Raw genomic sequence first — 24,220 nt, 5'->3', positions numbered from 1 at the left:
TGTTTTTTTTGGTGTGTTTCAGTTGTTGCCTTGCGTCTGTCCTGCTAGCAGGTTCGGTTTTTGGCCTGTTCTGTTATACAGTGTCGGTTTTAGGCCTGTGTTGTGCCTGATTTTTACTATCTGTGTTTGGGTAACCGTTATTGAGGGTCCCTGTGTATTGGTTTTTGCAGTCCACATTTTGTACAGCTTGTACAATTTGGTGGTTTAATATATTATGTTGATTAAAAAAAAAAAATTCCCTGAATTTGGAATTCCTTTCTTCTTGTTGTAGAACTAAATCCAGATTCAGAATCTTGTACTTTTATCTCTTTTTATTAGTTATTTTACTACCCAGACCCAAAAATTAACTTCCAACCATATCATATTGAATTTCCAAAAATTAATGACCTTTTCCCCTTTGATATTAATTTTTTGGGTTAATTAAGTTTTTAGTCCCTATAAATATACAGAATTTAGTTTTTAGTCCTCATAAAAAAATTTGACAGATTTTGGTCCCTATAAAATTTTTCAGCACGCAGTTTTAGTCCCTGTTAAATTAAAATTTGTTTAATTATGCTTAAAATTTTAAATTTTGTAATAATTTTCTAAATACTTGTTTAAAACATTATAAAACGTTCCTCTGCAATAAGTTAGCTAAAAATTTTATTTTTAGGTCCAAATTTTCGTTAGTTTTATCTTGAATTTTTTGCATTTAAAAAAATTATATTTAATTAATTACATGTTAAAAAATTCTAATTTTTTATAAAAGAGACTATTATAATGTTCTTAGCATGTCTGTTAAAAATCATATAAAAATATAAAAGTTTAAGTATAATTAAACAAATTTTAATTTAACAGGGACCAACACATACTTTTAGTCCTTGTAAAATAATTTTTTTGCTTAATTGTGATTAAACTTTTAAATTTTTAACATATTTTTTACATATTAATTTAGAACATTATACAAAGTTCCTCCGCAAAAAAGAAGCTCAAAATTTTATTATTAGGTCCAAAATTTCATTAATATAATCTTGAAAATTTGGTTTTTAGAAAAATTCATATTTAATTCATTACATGATAAAAAACTAAAAGATTTTATATAAGAGTGTCTTACGATGTTTTGAACATGTCTGTAAAAAATCTTTCAAAAATTTAAAAGTTTAAGCATAATTAAACAAATTTTAATTTAACAAGGACTATAAACACTAACGGAAAATTTTGTAAGGACTAAAAAGTGTGATTTGTTTTTATAGGGACTAAAAGCAAAACTGCAGATATTTATAGGGACCAAAAACTTAATTAACCCTAATTTTTTTCAGGTTGTGTACCACCAACTCCTATTCACATCCATACATAACCCAAAATCAAGTCTATATACACCACCAACAGTCAATTTCACTTTCATTAATACTAAACATGTAGCTTGGTCTAAGGCTTAGGTTACACCCAAAACAAAATTTGACATCGTATAACGGTAGCTAATATCTCAACATCATATAACATGCCTAATTGACTAGTCAATAGGGCCACTTGACACAGGATTTGGACAATAAGCAAAACAATTAAAGCTGAGACTATGAGTCCAATCATCAAGCAAAAAGTTGGGGCAAGAAAAAAGTAATCTAAACATTAGCAGAACATTTGACAATTAAAAGATACTTTGACAACACCATATACTAAAGATTATCAATAATCCTGTCAAATATAAGGTTAAGGATATAATAGAGACAATTATTGTCAAATTTAGCAGCTGATGGGCAGGAACTATGTCCTTTAATCAATGTACGTTCTATACATTAATCATCTCAAATTTAGCAGCTAATTGCCGTGTCATGTTGTGCAAAATTTTGACTTTTTTTCTATACATTAATCATACTTTTTTTTTTCTTCTTCTTATTTTGTACGTTATGCTATATATAATATATTACACGTTCTTTCTATATGCTTTGTTTAGTGTATTTTTCCTTTCATATATTGATCGTGGCCTTCTTTTATATATAAATATGTTTGTTGTAGTTTATTACATGTCTATATATAATTGTGGTATAAGAGTTATATAATTTAGAAACTAATTTTATGTAATTAGATGGATCATCAAGGTCTAGAAATTGCTATTAGTAGATGGTTTGATTTGTGCTGAAGAGTTGTAGCTCAACTTATGAGTGCTATTGTCTTTTGTTATTTTCGAATCTCTTGTAAAAAAAAAAGTTATAGTATGAGCTCTCAGAGAGAAAGGGTATGTGAAGAAGTAATGTATCGACTCAGAAATAGTGAAACTAGTAGAAATATAATAAGAATGGATCCTCAAACTTTTTTAAAGCTATGCGATATGTTAGAAAGAGAAGGGGACTTACGACCTACAAGATGGTCAAGTGTGGAAGAACAAGTTGCAAAAACACTTTACATATTAACCCATAATGCTAAAAATTGTGAAGTCAACTTTTGATTTTGTCGTTCGGGTGAGACAATTAGCCGTCATCTCCATCAAGTTTTGAAAGCTATTCTTGAATTGGAAGAAAAGTTTATTGTACAACCTGATGGATCAACGGTCCCCTTAGAAATTTCTAGTAGCACTAGATTCTACCCATATTTTAAGGTACAATTTTATATTAATAAAATATTAGCAAGACTTGAATAGATTTTATATATATATATATATATATATATATATATATATATATATATATATATATATATATAAGTTTTATTGTGAGAGATGAGAGGGTTAAATTATAACCCTTAGATCAATCTTTATAATAATCTTTATAATGGTCGATTGAAACACGAAACAACAATTGACCTACAACACAAATGAAAAACATGAAGAACTTTTTTAGATGATTAAGGGCCCATTTGTTACGAATTAAAATAAAAATAATTTTCACATAAAATAATTTAAAGAAGATTATATATATGGATATATATCTTTTACTGGAAAAAAGAAAAGAAGAATTCTATATCGGCTTAAATATGTCTTTAGTCCCTGCACTTTCATCAGATTTTGGCATTGGTCCTTGCACTTTTTTTTGTTTGGAATTGGTCCTTGCACTTTGTAAAAATATTGGTATTGGTCCCTCTGTTAACTTTCTGTAAAAAAAAACACAAAACTATTGGTATTGGTCCCTGCACTTTGTAAAAAAAAATATTGGTATTGGTCCCTGCACTTTGTAAAAATATTGGTATTGGTGCCACGTGGCATGAAATGATTGGGCCACGTGGCACTCCGTTAGTTTTGTGTTTTTTTTTTAACAGAAAGTTAACAGAGGGACCAATACCAATATTTTTACAAAGTACAGGGACCAATGCCAAACAAAAAAAAGTGCAGGGACCAATGCCAAAATCTGATAAAAGTGCAGGGACCAATGACACATTTAAACCTTCTATATCACATATCCATATAAATACCCACATGGCACCCTGAATAATTCTTTTCCATATTACAAAATCCGTCAACCGAAAAGTATAATCATTTCTATATAATTTAAAATTAATAAAAAATCATTAGATAGGTTAACGAGATACATCAAAAATTAACTGTATATAATTTAAAATTAATCAAAAATCATTTAATAGGTTAGCGAGACACATCAAAAAAAATAACTCTTTTGATACTAAAGATTTCAGATTTTGATTTAGCGACCACGGACGCACCGAATGCTACATTATTCCTATAATATTGTCAACAGAAAATGATAATTCTTTCCCTCAAAAAAAAAAAAAAAAGAAAATGATAATTCTGTAATTAGTGAAACAAACACAAAGCAACATTATTATTATTTATAATATTAGTTTAGATACAACAGAAACGAGACTCTATCCTTAGAAACTATAACAGCAAACTCAACACTATAGATCTTATCATGACATTATTTTTAGCTGCAACACACACAAACTAACTAAGCACTATAGCTAGCAGCACCAAGAAGAAAAAAAACTAAGCACTAATAACACTATATGGCTAGCTATTGCCTTGTATATCAAGGCACGCAGCTTCTTCATTTCTGCTTATTGCCGCCCATGTTCATGTTCATTCCAGTATTGCCACCTGCAGCACCGCCGCCGCCGCCACCCATATTTGCTTCTTGTCCACTCTGTCCTCCACCGGCATTTGCATCGCCAAATCCAGGAGCAGCAGTGCCATATACAGTCGTGTATTCATAGGTGGTGGTTATTCCACCACCAGCAGCAGGAGCTACTCCGGTGGCCTCATAAGCGTACGCGGTTACCGGGTACGCGGCAACTGGTTCCGTAGCACCACTTTGGAATGCATCGTTCTTCTGAATATCATTTTCACTATTGTCCGTTCTAGAAAGATTTTGAAATTGATCCTTAGGGCGTTGTTGTTGTTGTTGTTGTTGTGCCATATTAATATTAAGGAAACAAAATGTATAAATTCGGTGAGATTGATTATGCGATGTTATTTTATTATATGGATAAATATTCAAAGGAAATGCATTATATATATTTGAGAGCTTAATTAAACGGTGAGTGAGGAGTAGTGTTGCTGCCACCGTAGCTTATACAGCATCTGCCACGTTGGGTTTGATGGATTGGACACACTCAACACGTATATATGGTCTCAAATTGATAACAAATTTTATCATCGGTGCGGTGCTGAGAGGAAGTAGAAGGACCCAAAATGTGGAAAATATTTGGGCACAATTTTTTTATTTTTTATTTTTTGACTATTGTTTTCCACATTATTAATAATCAAAAGTAATAGTACGTCTTAACTATTAATAATGTTGAGATAAATGATCAAGATAGATCGTAACAATTAATAATATTGAGATAAATGATTACGATCTACACAATATTTTCATCGTTTCAAAATTCTGAGAAGAGAAGAATGTTTCAGACTTTTAGAATAAGTAAGGCAACAAGTTATGTTAATTGTAAAGGCAACATTTCCGTACCTTGAACTTGAAAAAAATTGGGTTTTGAAATAAAATGGACTCAAAAAAATGGTCCAAAATAATTTTTTTTTGTTTTTTTAAATGTAAACTCGATCGAGTTTACAGAGTTTAACACGTGTTAAGTCGGTTAAACTCGTCAAACATTTCGATTTCATTAAAAACCGAGTTTACCTTCAAATTAACATGTTTTTGACACCTAAAAACAAACTCATGTGAGTTTTCGAGTTACCGTTCGATTTGTGAACACCGCTAATATCTTTGTTCCTTCTCTTTTATTTTTTGTCAAATGCTAACTAAAAAAAGCAACACTCACATCATATGACAATTTTTGCAGCAAATTTCAAGATTTGTTAGTTTCTCATTTGCTTCAATCATCATCTTGTCTTCTTATAACTTGAACCTTCTAAGCCATAGTGACCTTTCATAAAAATCTCCCAACCTCTCCAAAGAATCATGAATTCGCCAGAGAGATGATAATATTATACAACATTTATAGTTCAATTTTTTGAGAAGTAAAATAAAAGGGGAGAGATTAGTAAAGGCAACCACAAAAACTATCATTTTCTTTTGCTTGGGGTTGAAATAACTACCTCAACATGTAAACCAATTTCAGTTGGAAAAGACCCACACCCTTGACTTTGAAAATTGCGGGAGTACAAAACACAAACACACTATGAAATAAAGTCATACAAAAAATTTCAGCATCAAGTTAATGACCAAATTCATATACTACTTGATTGAGCACTAAAAAACAATTAGACTTAAAAGATTTAGATTTTTGAGTAATTCTATTTCCAACGCTTTGAAGCTTCTCGTTATTATTGTGGTTATGAGAGATCCAAAATTCATTGATGTTATAGAATTTTGCCCTCCACCCAGCACATTTTGCTCGCGCCCTGCAGCCATACCAAAATTGCCCTTGTGCATGTTAGGTAACGCAGCATACGTTAACTCACGCTGCGCAAGTTAAGTGACGCCGGGCAAGTTAACTCACGCAGTGTTCATGTTTTCGTACAAAACCCATCAGTCCGAACTCCAATCACCATTTTCTCCCCCCCGCCTTTAAAAACCCAAAAAGTGCGATTTTTTGGGTTAAAATCATCATCCCAAATCATTGCAAATCGTCAGGAAGCAAGTTTCTACGCTCATAAAGCACCAAATATCAGGTATTGTATCAACAAAACTCATCTCATTTTGTTGGTCTTTGTGCTTGGTTCGGCTGGTTTTCGTAGGCAATAGGGCTAGCTGCGCAAGTTAACTTGCTGCGCGACTTAACTGTCGCAAATGTTAAAGGGTTGCGTGACTTAAGTCACGCCACTGTGCAGTCATGTTTTTTGAATTTTTTGCGCCACTTTTGTTCTTGGTTAGCTTGTTCCGCAAGTAATTTATTTATTCTTCCTTTGTAATTTTTTTATTCAATAGATATATAGGGAAATGGTTGACAAAGTTGCGGATGATGACGTTGAACCGAAACAGGCCAAAAAAGAAGGTTCCGGTGAAGGTTCCGGCAAAGGTTCTGGCGATGTCAAACCAACCTTTAATTTGAAACCGTTTAAAGTCCAAATTCCAATTCAAGCTCGAATTGGTAAAATTGAAGAACCTAAACCGGTACCTACCGGTGTTATTTGTGAAGCTCGTGACACCGCCTCATTTTTTTACAACAAATGCAAGATGGAGAGAGCGAGAAGAGTTACTTACTTGGGTTCGCGGACAAGGGGTAAAGGCCGGATTTGGTGTTTGTATAGATAAATCCGTTATAAAAAGGCCGTACTTGACGATGCAATGTGAAAGGAGTGGGATATACAAGCCACCTAAGACAAGGAAGACCGTGTATTATCCACAACTTCTCAAAGATGATAGCGACGTTGATTTCATGTTTAGGGTAATGGTTGAGAATAATACTTTGTATCTTTCTGTCCGATCCGTTGAAGTGTAATCATTATTTAAGTGTAATAGTGTAATGTTTGACCGTTTATGTGAGATTATGTAATTTTATAAATTTATGGACAAATTTGTGTAATTTGGATCGTTTACGTGTCATTAAGTGTTTAAATGATTACGGGTCATTACCGGCGAATTTGTGTAATTAGGACCGTTTGGATCGTTATGTGTGATTATGTGATTGTGAAAAAAATGATGTTTTATTGTAATTTTGATCGATTGTGTCGTATTATCCAATAATATTGTTAAACTGACGTAAGTAGGTTCAATTACGAGCATCTTAAGGTCACGGGTATTTGATGACACAATACTGCATTTAATGCATATCAGACATCATTTAATGCTTACTGATATAACAGTAGTGCGTGAGTTAACTCGCGCAAGTGTAAAACATTGCGTGAGTTAACTCACGTAGTGTTTTATACTATACGTGACTATGCGTTAGTTAACTCACGCAGTGTTTTACACTTGCGCATCTTAATTGACGCAACGTTACTTAACTAATACATAGTGTTACACTTGCGTTAGTTAACTTGCGCAAGGGTAAATTTGGAACGGCTGCAGGGCGCGAGCAAAATGTGCAGGGTGGAAAGCAAAATTCGATGTTATAACTAGTCATATACGTATGAAGTTCGGAGTTTCCTTGAAGGAGGTGGATCACCCCTTTTCGAATAATAGTAGAATAGTGGAAATGGTTAACTACTACTATTTAGTACATGTCAATTGATCAAGACACTCCCAACGAGGATGTGTATTCTTGTCCTCCTTTGCTGGATTAAGATCCATACGTCCATTCGCAGCAACCATGCAAATAGATGTTCTTTCTTGAGCATCCTCGAAATCATATCTTGCAGCTGCAAGCAAGGCTTCGATGTTCTCCGACATTGTTTCATGTGGATTCTACAGTTTGATGTTTCCTTCCACCACATCTATTTTCTCATTTGAGAGAAAAGAAAATTAATTTGTGATCATTATATTTTAGAAATATCACTAAAAAGAAAAGAACATTCATCTTAATGTTGCTTTTTCAGTTAGCATTTGACAGAAAATTAAAGAGAAGGAATTAGAAGAAATCAGGGTTTCCATTTTTTCAGATTCGGGGGATTTTGAAATAACCAAGGCACCTTTTTTTTCTTCTTTCATTTTGGTCCTCATCCTCGAAGCTACATCATTTGGGCACTTGTCCTTAAAAAGTGATACATCATCTTTTTTTTTCAGAGTTAACGTCTCAAACTAACATCATGGGACGAAAACGACTAACTTAATGAATATACAAGGATTGTTTTGTGTTTTCATGTGAATTATGGACTGCGGTATCAACAAGACACACTTTTAAGGACCAAAATCATAGTTTGTCACTTTTTTCAATTGAGAGATCCACTCCCTCCTCCATCACACCGTATATTATTCATGGTCTCCAACAACCAACCCAAGTTCGCATGCATCCTACGATGGAAAAATGTAAAAAAGTTGTAACCGACAACATTTTGTATAGAATTGATATAAAAATATATGTTCAAAAATCATTTCCCTAAAAATTGGTATCTGCAAACAAAACTAATCGAAAATATAAATTTATTTTAAATTAATAAAATATAGAAAAACGATATAAAATACATAATTGGATGATGGATATATAAGTATCGATTCTACGTTAAAAAAGACAAAGGTGTGCAACTAAATTTAAAGGTACCTAACTAAGTGTTCACATAAAATTATTTTGTTTACACAAAAATACACATAATTTCTTTTAAAATGCATATTATTTGGTTTATTTTTCTTATGCATTTGATCATTTTTTTTGTGTTTAAATGATGTGTCTAAGTCTTGTTGCGAGGAAAAACTTTCTCTTAAATTAAAATGTGTGTTTTTTTTAATAAAAACCAATTTGATAGAAAATTAGAGATTCAAATGACTCACATGAGATACAAAAGGAGAAGAAAAAAGAGGGGCTTCTTCTATCCACACTCTCTCTACATTATTGATATCATACTTAGTAATTAAGACATTGGGTTATACGGTTATGACTAACGAAAGAAAATTGTTATTCTCACCATTAATTTTGCTCTAAAACATTAGGAAAATAGGAAAAATATCCTAAACGACAGTTAATTGTCATTGGGGATCAACAACAACAGCATTAATTAGCGGCAATTAATTGTTGCCTGAAGTTATTTTCGTATTTCTTGGTGTTTTGGAGCAAAACTGATGGTGATAAGAGCAACTTTCTTGACGAAAAGAAAACGAGGCCTAATCATAGTAGAAGGCGAAATGAGACAAATGGGCCGCAATTGTCCCGTATAAAAAAGCGATAATCAACTTTACGTGGATAGAATTAGAAAATCTTACCTTGAACCTTTACAATTATATCATATTTTTCCGCTGTTTTAATACAAGTTATATATTTATTTTTTCTTGTTTTAATCAAACTAATATTATTAAAATCATTATTTGAGGAGGATCATTAACATCTACTATCAAGGAACGACACCTATCATCTTTAGAGTTTTAAACATTTTTTTTAAATACTAAACAACGATGAACCACTTATGAAGGTGATCCATATTAGAATTTCTCTCAGAATGAAATAATTTTTTTCGTGATAACCAATTTTCTAATGTCACACAGTCACAATATCGATGACCTTCCATTTTAATATGTTGGTTAATTAAATGTTGATAAAATTTTATTATATAATGAAAATCAAGAAAATGTTAATGACCCTCATACACTCTTTACAAACTTTAAAAAATAAATTTTATGAAAATTTATCTAACCGATGCATTGGAAATTAAAGTATTTAACCTTTTTAATGAATAATTTCTTAACGCAGATTTTTTAAAGAGTATCCCGTAAACACTTGTCAGCAATGCTCTTAAAACAACATTGTGTTGGAATCAGGTCAAAATACATATCAATTTCACAAAATATAATCAATACAAAACAAAAGTAACAATCATTAGTGTAAACAAGTAAAACATTGGACATCAAATATATAGATTAAAGGCATTAGGAATACTTGGATCCATGATGAAAAGGTTCTATTGAGCAATTTGAAACACATCAAAAAAGTTAGCGGTGACTAATTTGGTTCTTCATTAACTGATACATTTATGCCTCAATTTCTCTTCAGGTGAGGAGAAGGGAGAATATGTCATGTAAGATGTATTGGGGATCATAACCTCTTATAGTGTGATGGTCAATTAGAGTTTTCCATTATTTCATTCATGGGTCATCCTGACATCCACTCATATTGAGTCCATATCAATTAATTAATAAGATATTTGCCCAAATAGCTCGCATGAACAATTTCATACTACATCTTTTGTAATTTCAATTGAATCAAGATGTTACTTTTGCAACTTGTTGTTTCAACTAAATCAACCAAAATTACCAGACAATTCAATATATAATTTTAAATGGGAAATGTCTTAAATTTACAAGACACTATACACAAATGTAGGCCGAATTAGTCTATTATGTCGCCGAGTAACCATTAGGCCACCTGGCAAACCTTAAGTGTGAATTTTTTTTTCTAGAATTGAAAAAAAAATGCAAGTCAAAAATGAACACCGATGTGTATATGACAATGCATTTACAAATGCCGCTTAAAGTAACAATAATAAAACAACATGAAATATATCTATAAAGCATCACTATTGAAAATTATATTTTTGTAGAAATTTAATAACAATAAATTTAAAGACGACAATCATGCTGCAAATTAAATATTTAATTTTCAATAAATTAAAATTGAATCTTTATAGTTCATATATACAAAACAAATCATGCCACAATTTGATTCATATATGAAATGATTCTTTAAGTAAAGAAATAAAATTAATTATAGAATCAATATTTTCATAAATGAAGAAAATACATTCTTATGTGCCAAAGAATGAAGAGTCAATTCTAAAGTCCATAATTTTAAAAGTTAAAGAATCAAAACTTTAAGTATAAAATTTGTTTGAATCAATTTTAACTTCAAATAGAAATCAAATCAAATAATAAGATCAATATAAATAGAAATATCTTATCAACCAAAAAGGATTTTGATCTTATCTCCCAAAATAATAATAATAATAAAATGCAACATTTATCAAATTATTAACCAAAAATCTTAATTTCATGACAAAAGAAAAACTGTATTAACCAAAAATCTTAATTTGATGCAACCTTTATCAAGTCTAGAGTCCATGACATTCATGTAAACATCATTAGTTTTTTTTGAAGGAATGTAAACATCATTAGTGGATTTTAAAGAAGACCAAAATAAATAAAAAAAAATCCATAAACAAAGAACTGCCAAATTAAATGCGATCATAATCATGAAAATAAATTCCAGCAAATTAACAAATAACCACGTAGAAAGGAAATGATGCCCAGAAACATAATGGTTTCAAAAATAATAATTCCTTCCTTTTTGAAAATAAATATATTATTATGTGCTGCTACTTTTATGGACACGTCATCCATGATTTAGTTTAAAAAATTAAAATCAAAAATGAATTTTAAATCCAACGAAAATTGGAAACAATCCATAATTAAAGGAAATTCACATGGATAGAAGAGAGAATATGTCCAGAGCTATGTATTCAGGATTATAGGTGATGACCGATTAGAGTTTCTCATTATTCTATTTATTGGTCATCCTGATATGCACTCGTATTGCGTCCATAACAATTAATTAATTATAATTAATTAAAAATCTAATTAATCGTATTACTGTTTTATTACTTAATTTGATCACTAATGCATTAGGTCAATTTTTTTTTAAGATGACTTTTAATTGATAAATAGCAAATATAATTGGTATAAAAATATTTGTTGGCACAATGAAATTCAAATATAATTAAATAAAAAAAATATTCCTGAACATATGAACTGAACCATCCAAAGTCCACAAGTCATTAATTAGATAGATCAGATTGAAGACGGTTATAGGAGCATTTTCTAATCTCATAAGTCATAATAGAGTGAGTGTGAAGGCAAACCTAAGCCACTTTCCAAAATAAGTGCTTGTTTTGTTTTGGTTTGGGACCACATTAATTCTCTTCACCTTTCATATACGCGTCTCCAATTGCCATTCATTGCTAATTGCTTCTCCCTCATTCACACTCCTTTCCCATTCCCATCCCACTCACATTTCCTATTCTATCTATATATACTATACTCCCTTAATTACAAATCGTGTTCCACAATACTCATACTCCTACCTATTTGCATTACTGTCTCTCCTTTTTCTCTTTCATTCACCACCCTCTAATTATTAGATGGGGTTGAGAAGCATTGTTGTTATGATATTAGCAATAATTACACTATTATTAGAGATTCAGATATGCTTATCGGTGGAGATTAGTAGGGCAGATTTTCCACATGGCTTTATATTTGGCACTGCCTCTTCAGCTTTTCAGGTTAGTCTCATTTCATGGTCACAAATAACCCACTCTCATTTTAGATAAATATATATATATATATATATATATATATATATATATATATATATATATATAATTATTTTTTTCTCTTTTTTATTTATAAATAAACAGCAAGAAAGAGAAATAGTAAAAGTAAAGCAAATTCTTGATGAAATGTCTTCACACTTTTAAATTAATTTTGTTTAGAGTATATGATTTTCTTACTTCCTGGGCATAAACATGATTCATGAAGATAGACGATGAGATGAAAAAACAACACAGGTGGTTGTGTGTATATAGTAAATGACGAAAAACAGACATTTCGCGTTGGAGTGAGAAGTTGTGTTCCACTACCTAGTTCTACTAACCAACTTAATCTGTCGTTTTACTTTGCCTCTCTCTTATTAATTAATAATTAATTAAATGCTAATGCGAAAAGTCCATTAATTTTTTTATTGAGAATTTTTGTGCCGACTACGGAACACTAATGTGAAACTCTTGTCCTTTTAAATTTAGGCCAAAGTAGTTGATACTCCATCTGCTAACATTAGTATTCCGGAGTCGGCACAAAAATTTAAAAGGACATGTTAGCATAACCCTTATATTAGTCTCCTTAACTAGTACCCCGAGGCATTAGTTAACATAGGGTCATGTTAACCAGTGCCCTGGTTAAGAAAGCACAAAATAGAAACTTTTACTTGAAAACAACAAAATTTTGACTTTTAAAAAGTTGAACATAACACTTTTTAACAATTTTCAATGCAAACTTTCTATATTAGTGTCTCCTTAACTAGTGTCCGGGGCACTAGTTAACATTACCCTTATATATTTTCTATAAAGGTTTTTATATCATACGTAAATTTGCATATGATAATGTTAAGAAATTCAAAATAGTAAATTTGCATTTTATATTACAAATACTCCCTCCGGTCACATTTATAAGCAAAAATTAACTTTTTAGGTTCATATAATAATTAATGTATCTAGTCATATTCATAGACTAAATACATTTGTTATTCAATGAACCTAAAAAATTGTGTTTTGCTTATAAATGTGATCGGAGGAAGTATATAACTTTTAACAGATAATTGTTGTTTTTCAATAAAACATTGTTACTTTTAATTATTTTAACATGTACAATATTGCACAGATTATACAAACAACTCTTTCTATAATACGCTTAATCGAGTAGGGATCCTCTCCATTTAGTAAAATAAATGAAGTATGCATTTTTAGAGATAGATAGACACATAAAATAAAAAGTGAATCCTACCATTAAGTGAGTTGAGATCCTCTCGGCTTATAAAAATAAATGGAGCCATTATAAAAGAGATAGACACACAAAATAGGTGGTGAGTCCTATCATTAAATTATTAAATGAGTCCCACCATCATTAATTAATTTTAAGATTTTTTTTGTGTCTTTATCTCTCTAAATGAAAGAAATTGAGAAAAGTTTAAATGGAGAAGATATCCTAACTCCCATTAAGTAGGTCTCTTACCATCATTTATTATTATTTGGGTTTGTCTAACATGTGCAATATTGCACATGTTAAGACAACTAAAAGTAGTAACTTTTCATTGAAAACCAACAATTATTTATTAAAAGTTACATATTTAATATAAAAAACACAAGTTCCAAATCAAAGTTGCTACTTTAAACTTCTTATCATGTGCAAATTTGCACATGATAGAAAAACCCTTATTTTATAATTTTTTTTATGTCTTTATCTCTTGAAATGGTAGAAATGGTGAAGATCACAAATAAAGAGGATCTTAACTCCCTTTAATCATTTATGATTTAATTCGATTCATTTATATCTCTACTGTAAATAATATAGGGCATTATTGACAAACCAATAAATGATACATTGTACTTTTAAAATGACTACTAAATTAAATAGAAACAAAATTTTCTTGCAGATACGAAAAGTAAAGATGCATTATCATCTTACAAGTTTACTTACTTGGTTGCTTTCGTTAGATTTAGTTGTATTTCTGTACTGTCCTAATTGGCTCTACTTATCCCTATAATACTATTAGTAATAGTCTATTACCACTCCGGAGTAAAATAGAAGCAAAAATGGTATTTGAAAAGTTCATTTATCTGCATATAAATGAATCTTTAAAATACCATTTTTTTTTAATTTATTGAATCTTGTTTTTCAGAAATATTATTATCTTAAATTATTTGTCGTTGATTTTTAAATTGAAAAACATTATTATTTGTAATAAAGATAATTTATTTTATTAGAATTGTAGCATTTGTTTTACAAGTTTTAACTTATTACTTGACTTTCTTTTAAAAAGGTGATTTGTTTGACTTTTATGATTCTATCTTATTTGACTTTTATGATTCATTCATACATGTGATTGAACTTGTGTCTAGTATGAAGGAGCAGTGAAAGAAGATGGAAGGGGACCATCTGTGTGGGATACATTTTCTCATACTTTTGGTAAGACACACTTCATATGCATGATACTTATAATATTCTAAAATGCTGGCTGATCATTACCTCACATTTGTAATTTGTTACAGGCAAGGTAACAGATTTCAGCAATGCTGATGTTGCAGTTGATCAGTACCACCGATACGAAGTAAGTAATTAATACAGTTCAGTCTACGTCTTGTGAGCTTAATTAGTTTGCATTTTAGACCATGTTTGGATAAACAATTTAATTAAGCGTTTATTATATAAATGTTTATGAATAAGTTGTTTTCGTAGCTATTCTGGAGTTTATGGAAATACACTAAAAATAACTTATGAACATGTTTTCATAAGTACTCTCAACCAGTCCTACAAGTAGTATGTAAGTAGGTAAACTCAAATATGTCAATCTAAACCGTATGTAGACAGAGACGCTAGTAATTGCTTTAGCGATTGGTCAAAGGTTGTTTGTATTTGAACATTGAAATTTTTGTTTATACAGGAAGACATACAACTCATGAAGGACTTGGGGATGGATGCCTATAGGTTTTCCATCTCTTGGTCTCGAATTTATCCCAGTAAGCAACTTTCATACGCATCATTAACTTCAAAATTAGTCCTTGGTTTAATGCTTTGTACAGTACTGTGAAACCATAAACACAGTTTCAGTTTACTTGTTCATAACTTCTAAGATTATCTTAAAACCATAAACATTTCATGTGTTAGATGGATCTGGCGCAATCAATCAGGCAGGAATCGATCATTATAATAAACTCATCAACGCATTACTGGCGAAAGGTAGCTCTCTATATCCCTGTGTAATTGTTACATCTGATCAATTCTCTATTTTAGTTTTGAACTTAAAATTTTCAATCTGTGTATAGTTAATTTAATAATTAATACTGTATGCATCTTCTGATTTCTTGATCCATTACATTTGTAGGAATTGAACCTTATGTGACACTCTACCATTGGGACCTACCTCAAGCCTTGGAAGACAAGTATTCGGGATGGCTTAGCACTGAGATCATGTATGAGAAATGTTACAAATTATTTTAAAAATAATTTTTCATTATTAGTATGATTCCGAATATGAAAAAAAATATACTTATATGATTCATGTTTGCCACAGAAAGGACTTTGCAACTTATGCTGAGACGTGCTTTCAGAAATTTGGGGATAGGGTGAAGCACTGGATCACATTTAACGAGCCACATACATTTACTACACAAGGGTATGATGTCGGTTTACAAGCGCCCGGACGGTGCTCCATTCTCCTTCACCTGTTTTGTAGAGCAGGGAACTCAGCTACTGAACCTTACATCGTTGCTCACAATGTCCTACTCACTCATGCAGCAGTAGCAGATATTTATAGGAAAAAGTATAAGGTAAAGTTATGGATTTTTCGAATACTTCAAATCAGAGACATATGAATATTATTGTGGTTGTTATAAAGTTTCCATCCTGTTAAGAATGCAATGGAACAAATCATATTTGCAACTTGTATTTTGCTTCAATGCACTTGGATATAAACTGCTACTAATAACTCGGTTATTTGACAGAATACACAAGGTGGATCACTTGGGATAGCTTTTGATGTAATTTGGTATGAGCCTGCCACAAACACTAAAGAAGACATTGCAGCAGCTCAGAGAGCTCAAGATTTTCAGCTAGGCTGGTAAGTCACGCACATAGTACCTCATAGATTGAAATTTTCATATCAACCGTTAAAGATCGTTAATAAAAAGACTACTTACATTTTAAAATAAGGCTCAAGGAAGTTAGTATAACTCAATCTTAATTGTTAAATGTCTTAATCAAAGGTTTCTTGATCCTTTGATGTTCGGAGATTATCCAAGTTCAATGAGAAGCAGAGTAGGAAACAGGCTGCCAAAATTTTCTCCATCTGAAGTTGCTCTTGTTAAGGGTTCATTAGATTTTGTGGGAATCAATCATTACACCACATTTTATGCAAGAAACAACTCTACTAATTTGATTGGAATATTGCTCCACGATTCTATTGCAGATTCCGGTGCTATTACTCTTCGTAAGTTTCAGATCAAACATTATCAAGCAATCATTTACTTTGTCAGTGTGTTTTATAGTTTTGCTGTTTTGCCTTGGCACTAAGTTATTACTTCACTTCTTTTTCAGCATTCAATGGCACTAAAGCTATTGCAGAAAGGGTAAGTTTTACTTAATTTAAGCATTATTTTTTCCATTGAGATAATGTTATATGATTTATTGCGCTTCTTGGCTTCTTGTATTTAAAGATAATATTCATTTATAAACAACTCTCCTTTCATTAACCACATAAACAACGTGTCTCAACTGAAATTCAGTTAATGGCTTAGTTTCACATTCACTAATCTATAAGTTCTTACTTGCAGGCAAATTCTATATGGTTATATATTGTGCCACAAAGTATGAGAACCTTAATGAACTACATCAAACAAAAGTATGGGAACCCTCCTGTCTTTATCACTGAAAATGGTAATCTTCAAACTCTTCAACATTGCAGAATTCCATCATGCATCTACTAATTGATGTCTACAATAAATTACATAGTTGTTAGTTACAAAAAACTACCTCGCAGTGATGCGTTGTAGTATTTTTTCAAGGATTATGATTTCAAAATGAAACAGTAGAAGGTCATATCTCTCAATCCTTAGCAATATAGTTTTTGCATGTTCCACAATTTGCAATAGAACATATATTGTTTTTCTTTCTTCCCAAGCAACAACCACAAAATGAAAGTGCATGTAAATAATAAAAATTTGCTAGCTAAATCTTGTTGGTCATGGTTTTCACAGGGATGGATGATCCAAATAATATATTTATCTCCAAGAAGGATGCTTTGAAGGACGAGAAACGGATTAGATACTTCAGCGGCTATTTATCTTACCTACAGGCATCTATTAAGTATGTAATCGTTGTTATTACCTTGGTGTATTATACTTTCCATTACCAAAATTTGAAGTTAATAAATTAATGAACTATTGATTTGGCTAATTGCAGAGATGGTTGCAATGTGAAAGGATATTTTGCTTGGTCACTGCTGGATAACTGGGAGTGGGCAGCTGGATACTCTTCAAGATTTGGTCTGTATTTTGTTGACTACAGAGACAATTTGAAGAGATACCCAAAACAATCTGTTCAATGGTTCAAGAACTTCTTGAAACCAGCCAAATAATTGTGAAGATATATAAGATTGTATTTGGAATGGTAAAATTGATATTTGATTTGAAGTGAAGTGAGTTGATTTTATTTGTAATTAATTTTTATGTTTGAAACTTATTATAAAAATAATATTTGCATTGATTTGTACTAATTGGTTGATAGCATAAAAAATAACAAGGAAAACAATGTTGGTGTCCTATTTGATTCCTCCAACTTCAGTTCAATGTCATTTTGAGTAAACATATCATAACTACTCTTGCTAAAGGTGTTCCCACTTCCATCTGTGGTCCACATTAACCTTCTTGTTGTGGAAATCAGTTGATAGAGATGTTAGACAAAATTTTGTTTATTCCTTCAAGTTATTGTTTTCTGTTTCTGAAACGTATGACCTTTGTTTCCAACCCTTTGTCCATTTTTTTTTGAGAAGGAACCCTTTGTCCATTTAACTTCAATTATTTCATATTTTACCAAACCTGTTGATCCTTCTGATCCTGATTTTCAACATAGTGTTGAAGATGAATTAAAGTAAGAAAAAGTACCGATATGATGCGACTCAAGTGATAAATATTTGGATCCTTAACCATTTGGTCTAAGATTCGATTATTGGCCAACATAAGTGAAAGGCAGTTTTACTTTATGGTGGCTTGGCTACCCCATTTTTTTTGATAAGTTAGTGTAGTTTTATGTTTAACTTCTCTAATAACATAGATTCAGCTATCCAAAATAAGCTTATTTGTGAAATTTTATTAGTAGAAATATGAGAAAAAAAATTATCACTTCATAAATAATTTTTATTATTATTATTTTGGCACTACGCAAAGAGTTTTGTCATAAAAGTATATTTTATTTTTTTTCTATATGTTTGGCCCTCGTAAAATTTCGGCCAAATTCACCAATGTTGGCATGTGTGTATAGAAAAATATTGGTTAGTAGAGATCAACCTTTTAAATGGATCTTAGTTACCTCAAATGATTAGTCTCTGCAATTGCCCGCGGATAATACCTTTAGATTAAAAAAAGTAAGAAGGAAGATTTTTACTTATTGTGACTATCTTATTGTCACTGTGATAATAAAACTTTTTTTTTTCCTTCTACCTTAGCATTTCATAATTTCCACTTTATTCTTACTCTATTTTTGTTCTTGCATTCATTCTGCATCTGAATCGTTGATCATTATAATATGTTATCATAAGAATTTTTTTTTGAAAGAATATGTTATCATATGATGTTATGTTATATTGAACCTTGTTGGAATCAATTTGTGGTATCAACCTATTTGGGTTGGCATAGTGGTATTGGCTTGGGGCTTGGGAGTGTGCTCTTCCTCGAGGTTTCAGGTTCGATTCTCACCGGTGTCAATTTGGGTGGGCTAATTTAACTTCACCGGTGTCAATTTGGGTGGGCTAATTTAACTTCTTCAGAAAAATGGTTAGGATTCCACTGGACTCTCCAATCACAGGAGAGGATCCAGTCCCTATAGGGGAGCATATTCCCTACTGTGAAAACTTTCTCCAGTTTTCTACAGTTTAAATCTAAACCATTAAATAAATTATCTCTCTTCATTTTGACATTTAATTCCTATTTAATTCATCACACGTATTTATCATTTAATGGTTAGGATTCCACTGGACTCTCCAGTCACTCACCGGTGTCAATTTGGGTGGGCTAATTTAACTTCTTCAGAAAAATGGTTAGGATTCCACTGGACTCTCCAATCACAGGAGAGGATCCAGTCCCTATAGGGGAGCAGATTCCCTACTGTGAAAACTTTCTCCAGTTTAAATCTAAACCATTAAATAAAGGGTTGTGTTAACTGGTGCCCCGGGGGCACTGGTTAAGGAAACCAAAAAAAGAAAATTTTAGATTAAAAATAACACTTTTTTAACCTTTAAAGAGTTGACTTCACAAGTTCCAATGCAGTATTACTATATATGCTTCCTTAACCAGTGCCCCGTGGGCACTGATTAACATTTCCCTTAAATAAATTATCTCTCTTCATTTTGACATTTAATTCCTATTTAATTCATCACACGTATTTATCATTTAATGGTTAGGAATCCACTGGACTCTCCAATCACAAGAGAGAATCCAGTCCCTATAGGGGAGCAGATTCCCTACTGTGAAAACTTTCTCCAGTTTAAATCTAAACCATTAAATACATTATCTCTCTTCATTTTAGCATTTAACTCCTATTTAATTCCTCACACATATTTATCATTTAATGGTTAGGATTCCACTGGACTCTCCAATCACAGGAGAGGATCCAGTCCCTATAGGGGAGCGAATTCCCTACTGTGAAAACTTTCTCCAATTTAACCATTAAATACATTATTTCTCTTCACTTGACATTTAATTCCTCACACGTATTTATCATTTAATGGTTAGGATTCCACTAGACAGTCTCTCCAATCACCGGAGATGATCCGGTCCCAAGGGTATAGAGGTTAGAGGTCTTTGAAGTATGGACGATTTCATTATTCAATAAGGGCAAGACCTACTTTGAATTGTGTGCCCATCCATGTGGTAATATTAATTGTTAGGGTTGGTAATATTAATTGTTTTATAATTATTTTTTGTTTAAAAAATGTTTTACGATATTATCAAATTTAGCACTATTTTTCATTATTATAGTAAATAGATCCGAATGTTACTTCGAGACTCATTCCTATTTCCTTGTTCCCTCAGAAACAGAAACAAGTACAACGAGCTTTCTATTCTTCTTCTCCATCTTCTCTATACAAGGTAATTTTATCACTTTCTTTTTCTTTATTTTGTCACCTCTGTGTCTCTGTCACAAGATCTTTTCTTAGGTTGTTATTATTTGTGTTAATGTAATGTTTTGTCCTAGATCTTGCTACCTTATTTTATTAGTATATGCCACAATTCTTAATAGTATTATTCGTGATCTCATTCTGTCTCTTGTTTAATATGTCTGCATGTGTATAGAAAAACACACACAAGATTTCCTTCATGTACAATTGAATATTCTATGTTTGAGAATGTCCTATGGATTTAATATTCTTTTATGATTTTCTCAATTGAAAATTACTGATCCTGTTATTAAAAAATCATTCTATTCAGTATTGCATATGTATTGACATATTGTTACTTTTGTAAATAATAGTGTTATTAGTACATATGATTTCTGACACGGCATATTGACACCATATAACATTGAGTGTGATCTTGTCAAAAGAATACATTGAGTGTGAACAATGGTCCCCAGGAGAGAGAACAAACATCGAATGAGAGAGATAATATAATTTAAAACTCGCAAACCTTATAAATATGTTGTGTCTGTGTCTAGATCCGTGTCAAGAAACATTCCGCTTTTATAAATTATATTATTTTCATGTTTATAAATTATTCAATTTTGATCTTAACCAATAATAAGCATTTGAATGTAGTAATATACATTGTTGTTATCTTAACCAATAATAAGCATTTCAAAGTAATATACATTATTGTTATGCATGAATTATTTTGATTTTGATCTTCATGTCACACAGTGAAGGAAGTTAAGAAAAAGCAAAAATGGTGAAAATTTGTTGCATTGGAGCTGGATATGTTGGTGGTCCCACAATGGCTGTGATTGCCTTGAAGTGTCCTAAGATTGCAGTAACCGTGGTCGATATTTCAGCGCCGAGAATCAACGGTTGGAACAGCGACCACCTACCGATCTACGAGCCAGGTCTTGAAGCCGTGGTGAAGGAGTGTAGGGGAAGGAACCTTTTCTTCAGCACTGAAGTGGAGAAACATGTTGCAGAAGCTGATATAGTCTTTGTATCTGTGAACACACCAACAAAAACTCATGGTCTTGGAGCTGGCAAAGCGGCTGATTTAACATACTGGGAGAGTTCCGCTCGGATGATCGCCGATGTTTCTAAATCGGACAAAATTGTGGTTGAAAAATCAACTGTACCTGTTAGAACAGCTGAAGCAATTGAGAGGATTCTGACTCATAATAGGAAAAAAATCAATTTCACTATTTTGTCAAACCCTGAATTTCTTGCTGAGGGTACAATTCCTGAAATAGTTAGTTAGGTTATTTAATTTTGTTATCTTCTTAACTAACTATGTACCAATTTTATCTGTAATAGGTACGGCAATCAAAGACCTTTTCAGCCCGGATCGTGTCCTAATCGGAGGTAGGGAGACACCAGAAGGACAAAAGGCTATAGAAACATTGAAAGATATTTATGCTAATTGGGTCCCTAAGGAGAAAATCATTTGCACCAATCTGTGGTCTGCTGAGCTCTCTAAACTGGCTGCTAACGCCTTTTTGGCACAGAGAATCTCTTCTGTGAATGCTATGTCAGCACTATGTGAAGCAACTGGTGCTGATATCTCGGAGGTATCACACTCAATCGGAACAGACTCGAGGATTGGACCTAAGTTCTTGAATGCTAGTGTTGGTTTTGGTGGCTCTTGCTTTCAGAAGGATATAATGAACTTGGTCTATATTTGCGAGTGTAATGGTCTTCATGTGGTAGCAAATTACTGGAAGCAAGTGATTAAGGTTAATGACTATCAGAAAAGCCGGTTTGTGAACCGAGTTGTTGCGTCCATGTTCAACACGGTTGCTTCTAAGAAGATTGCTGTTCTTGGTTTCTCTTTCAAGAAGGACACAGGCGATACAAGGGAAGCACCGGCTATCGATGTGTGCAAGGGTTTGTTGGGAGATAAGGCAAGGTTGAGCATATACGATCCTCAAGTTACCGAAGATCAGATCATAAAGGATCTGTCGATGAAGAAATTCGATAAGGAACAGCCTGCTCATCTTCAACCACCAAGTCCAACTTCGATAAAGCAAGTGGCTGTGGTTTGGGATGCTTATGAGGCGGTGAAAGATGCACACGGTGTTTGCATTATGACTGAGTGGGACGAGTTTAAGAAACTCGATTACCAAAAAATTTATGACAATATGCAGAAGCCAGCATTTTTATTTGATGGTAGGAATGTTATGGATGTTGGTAAGCTCAGGAAAATTGGATTTATTGTTTATTCCATTGGTAAGCCACTGGATCCATGGCTCAAGGACATGCCTGCAGTGGCATAAAAGGAATCATCAGTCTTGAGACAATGTCTCCCTATTATATTTAAACATTTTTCATGTTTTTTCTTTACGTTGTTAGTTTTGTTTTATCAGAGAACATTACTTCTAAATTTTGTTTCTTTAGCTGCTGCATAAAATCTCAATTTGTTGTCATGCAATTTTATGTAATAAATTATTATTACTGAAGAGATTATATACAATGAACAAAGTTTCTTTTCCTTTCATTGAATATTGATAAAAAATTAATTAATTGGTATCACCAAAAAGACGCCCACCGTGGGGCTCGAACCCACGACCACAAGGTTAAGAGCCTTGCGCTCTACCAACTGAGCTAGACGGGCTATTGTCACTGCTGCAAATTTTTATATATTTAACACTTTGTTGGCAGAGTGCAATGGAATGCAGAATTGATCTAAACATGTTTCTCGTGATAATTTTGAGGTGCAAGCACGACTTTATCAATCGTTTAGGTTCCAATCTTTACATTTTTTATGACAACAAACTTCCTTGCTTTGGTGAAAGAATTGATCTGAATCATATTGGCTATCAAAATGTATGGGATCCCTTTAAGTTTTTGCTTAGATAAATATTCTAGTTTCGGTTTTAAATTAACACACGTTTTACCATGCAAAAATTGACTCGTAATTATTAAATTTTAAATTTTCAACTCTTTTAAACTTTTGAGTTTTGACCAACCTAAGAGGTTGCCCCCAGTGCACCATACTAGTATCCTTTAAAACCATTGCATTCAACTAATCTTCAAGCTTATTCCCTAACACTTCATACCCCTATGTATATGTATTTTTTCCACAAATCTTTTTTGTTTGGATTTACTTTCTTACCATGTTTGCCATCAAGGAAAAAAAATATCGAAATTGTTATGGAGTAGTGGAAAAAATTAGGTGTAGAAAACAGTGTCCTTTTTAAATTAAATTTTGGCAATTAATCACTATCATTTCACTGCACCGTACCACTATATATGAAAATGAAGACATTATGTTGGTGGTAGATGCTGGAGTGGGAATGAGGTGAAAAGAATCCAAATTGCACATTGGGCAAGCAAAGCACATCTCTACAATAGTGGGTTGACTTAATCTTAATGGAATGCAATGCCCATTCGGTTTCCAAGTGTCCACCAAATATTTGACATATTATTTGAGAATTGCTCTATGTGTCTCTTGGATTGTTTAACCATTGAAATAAACCGTTTGGTGGTTACTATCCGTGAAAAAAAATCTAACAAAAGTTACGATCCGATATATTTTGTACAATCGGAAGTTGCAATATGATAAATTGAATGATTT

The 24,220-nt window shown here is 32.0% G+C and overlaps 2 protein-coding genes, 1 non-coding gene and 1 pseudogene across 3 annotated transcripts; 3 read left to right on the top strand and 1 right to left on the bottom strand.

The window, feature by feature from the left end:
* The first annotated feature begins 2,053 nt into the window (after positions 1 to 2,053).
* On the top strand, positions 2,054 to 2,617 carry LOC146931927 (uncharacterized; annotated as a pseudogene).
* A 9,409-nt stretch (positions 2,618 to 12,026) lies between these two features.
* Positions 12,027 to 18,012, top strand: LOC146931926 (beta-glucosidase 40-like). The gene is made up of 13 exons (XM_085703504.1): positions 12,027 to 12,250; positions 14,642 to 14,708; positions 14,792 to 14,850; positions 15,184 to 15,259; positions 15,408 to 15,479; positions 15,625 to 15,712; positions 15,814 to 16,069; positions 16,244 to 16,359; positions 16,505 to 16,728; positions 16,836 to 16,867; positions 17,072 to 17,174; positions 17,495 to 17,603; positions 17,700 to 18,012. Exons 1-13 carry the CDS (start codon positions 12,110 to 12,112, stop codon positions 17,872 to 17,874), a joined length of 1,518 nt encoding a protein of 505 aa, XP_085559630.1. The 5' UTR covers positions 12,027 to 12,109; the 3' UTR covers positions 17,875 to 18,012.
* Positions 18,013 to 20,370: 2,358 nt separating this feature from the next.
* On the top strand, positions 20,371 to 23,140 carry LOC146931925 (UDP-glucose 6-dehydrogenase 1-like). The gene is made up of 3 exons (XM_085703503.1): positions 20,371 to 20,602; positions 21,370 to 21,878; positions 21,961 to 23,140. Exons 2-3 carry the CDS (start codon positions 21,395 to 21,397, stop codon positions 22,917 to 22,919), a joined length of 1,443 nt encoding a protein of 480 aa, XP_085559629.1. The 5' UTR covers positions 20,371 to 20,602; positions 21,370 to 21,394; the 3' UTR covers positions 22,920 to 23,140.
* A 44-nt stretch (positions 23,141 to 23,184) lies between these two features.
* Positions 23,185 to 23,257, bottom strand: TRNAK-CUU (transfer RNA lysine (anticodon CUU)). Its single transcript has one exon. It is a non-coding gene; the product is annotated as a tRNA-Lys (tRNA).
* Positions 23,258 to 24,220: the final 963 nt, after the last annotated feature.

The sequence above is a fragment of the Medicago sativa genome, chromosome 4 (assembly GCF_051527215.1).
Source record: "Medicago sativa cultivar Bolivia chromosome 4, Bolivia_mono, whole genome shotgun sequence".
NCBI lineage: Eukaryota > Viridiplantae > Streptophyta > Magnoliopsida > Fabales > Fabaceae > Medicago > Medicago sativa.
The sequence above is the reverse complement of the archived record's forward strand: the minus strand, read 5'-3'. Positions and strand labels throughout refer to the sequence as shown.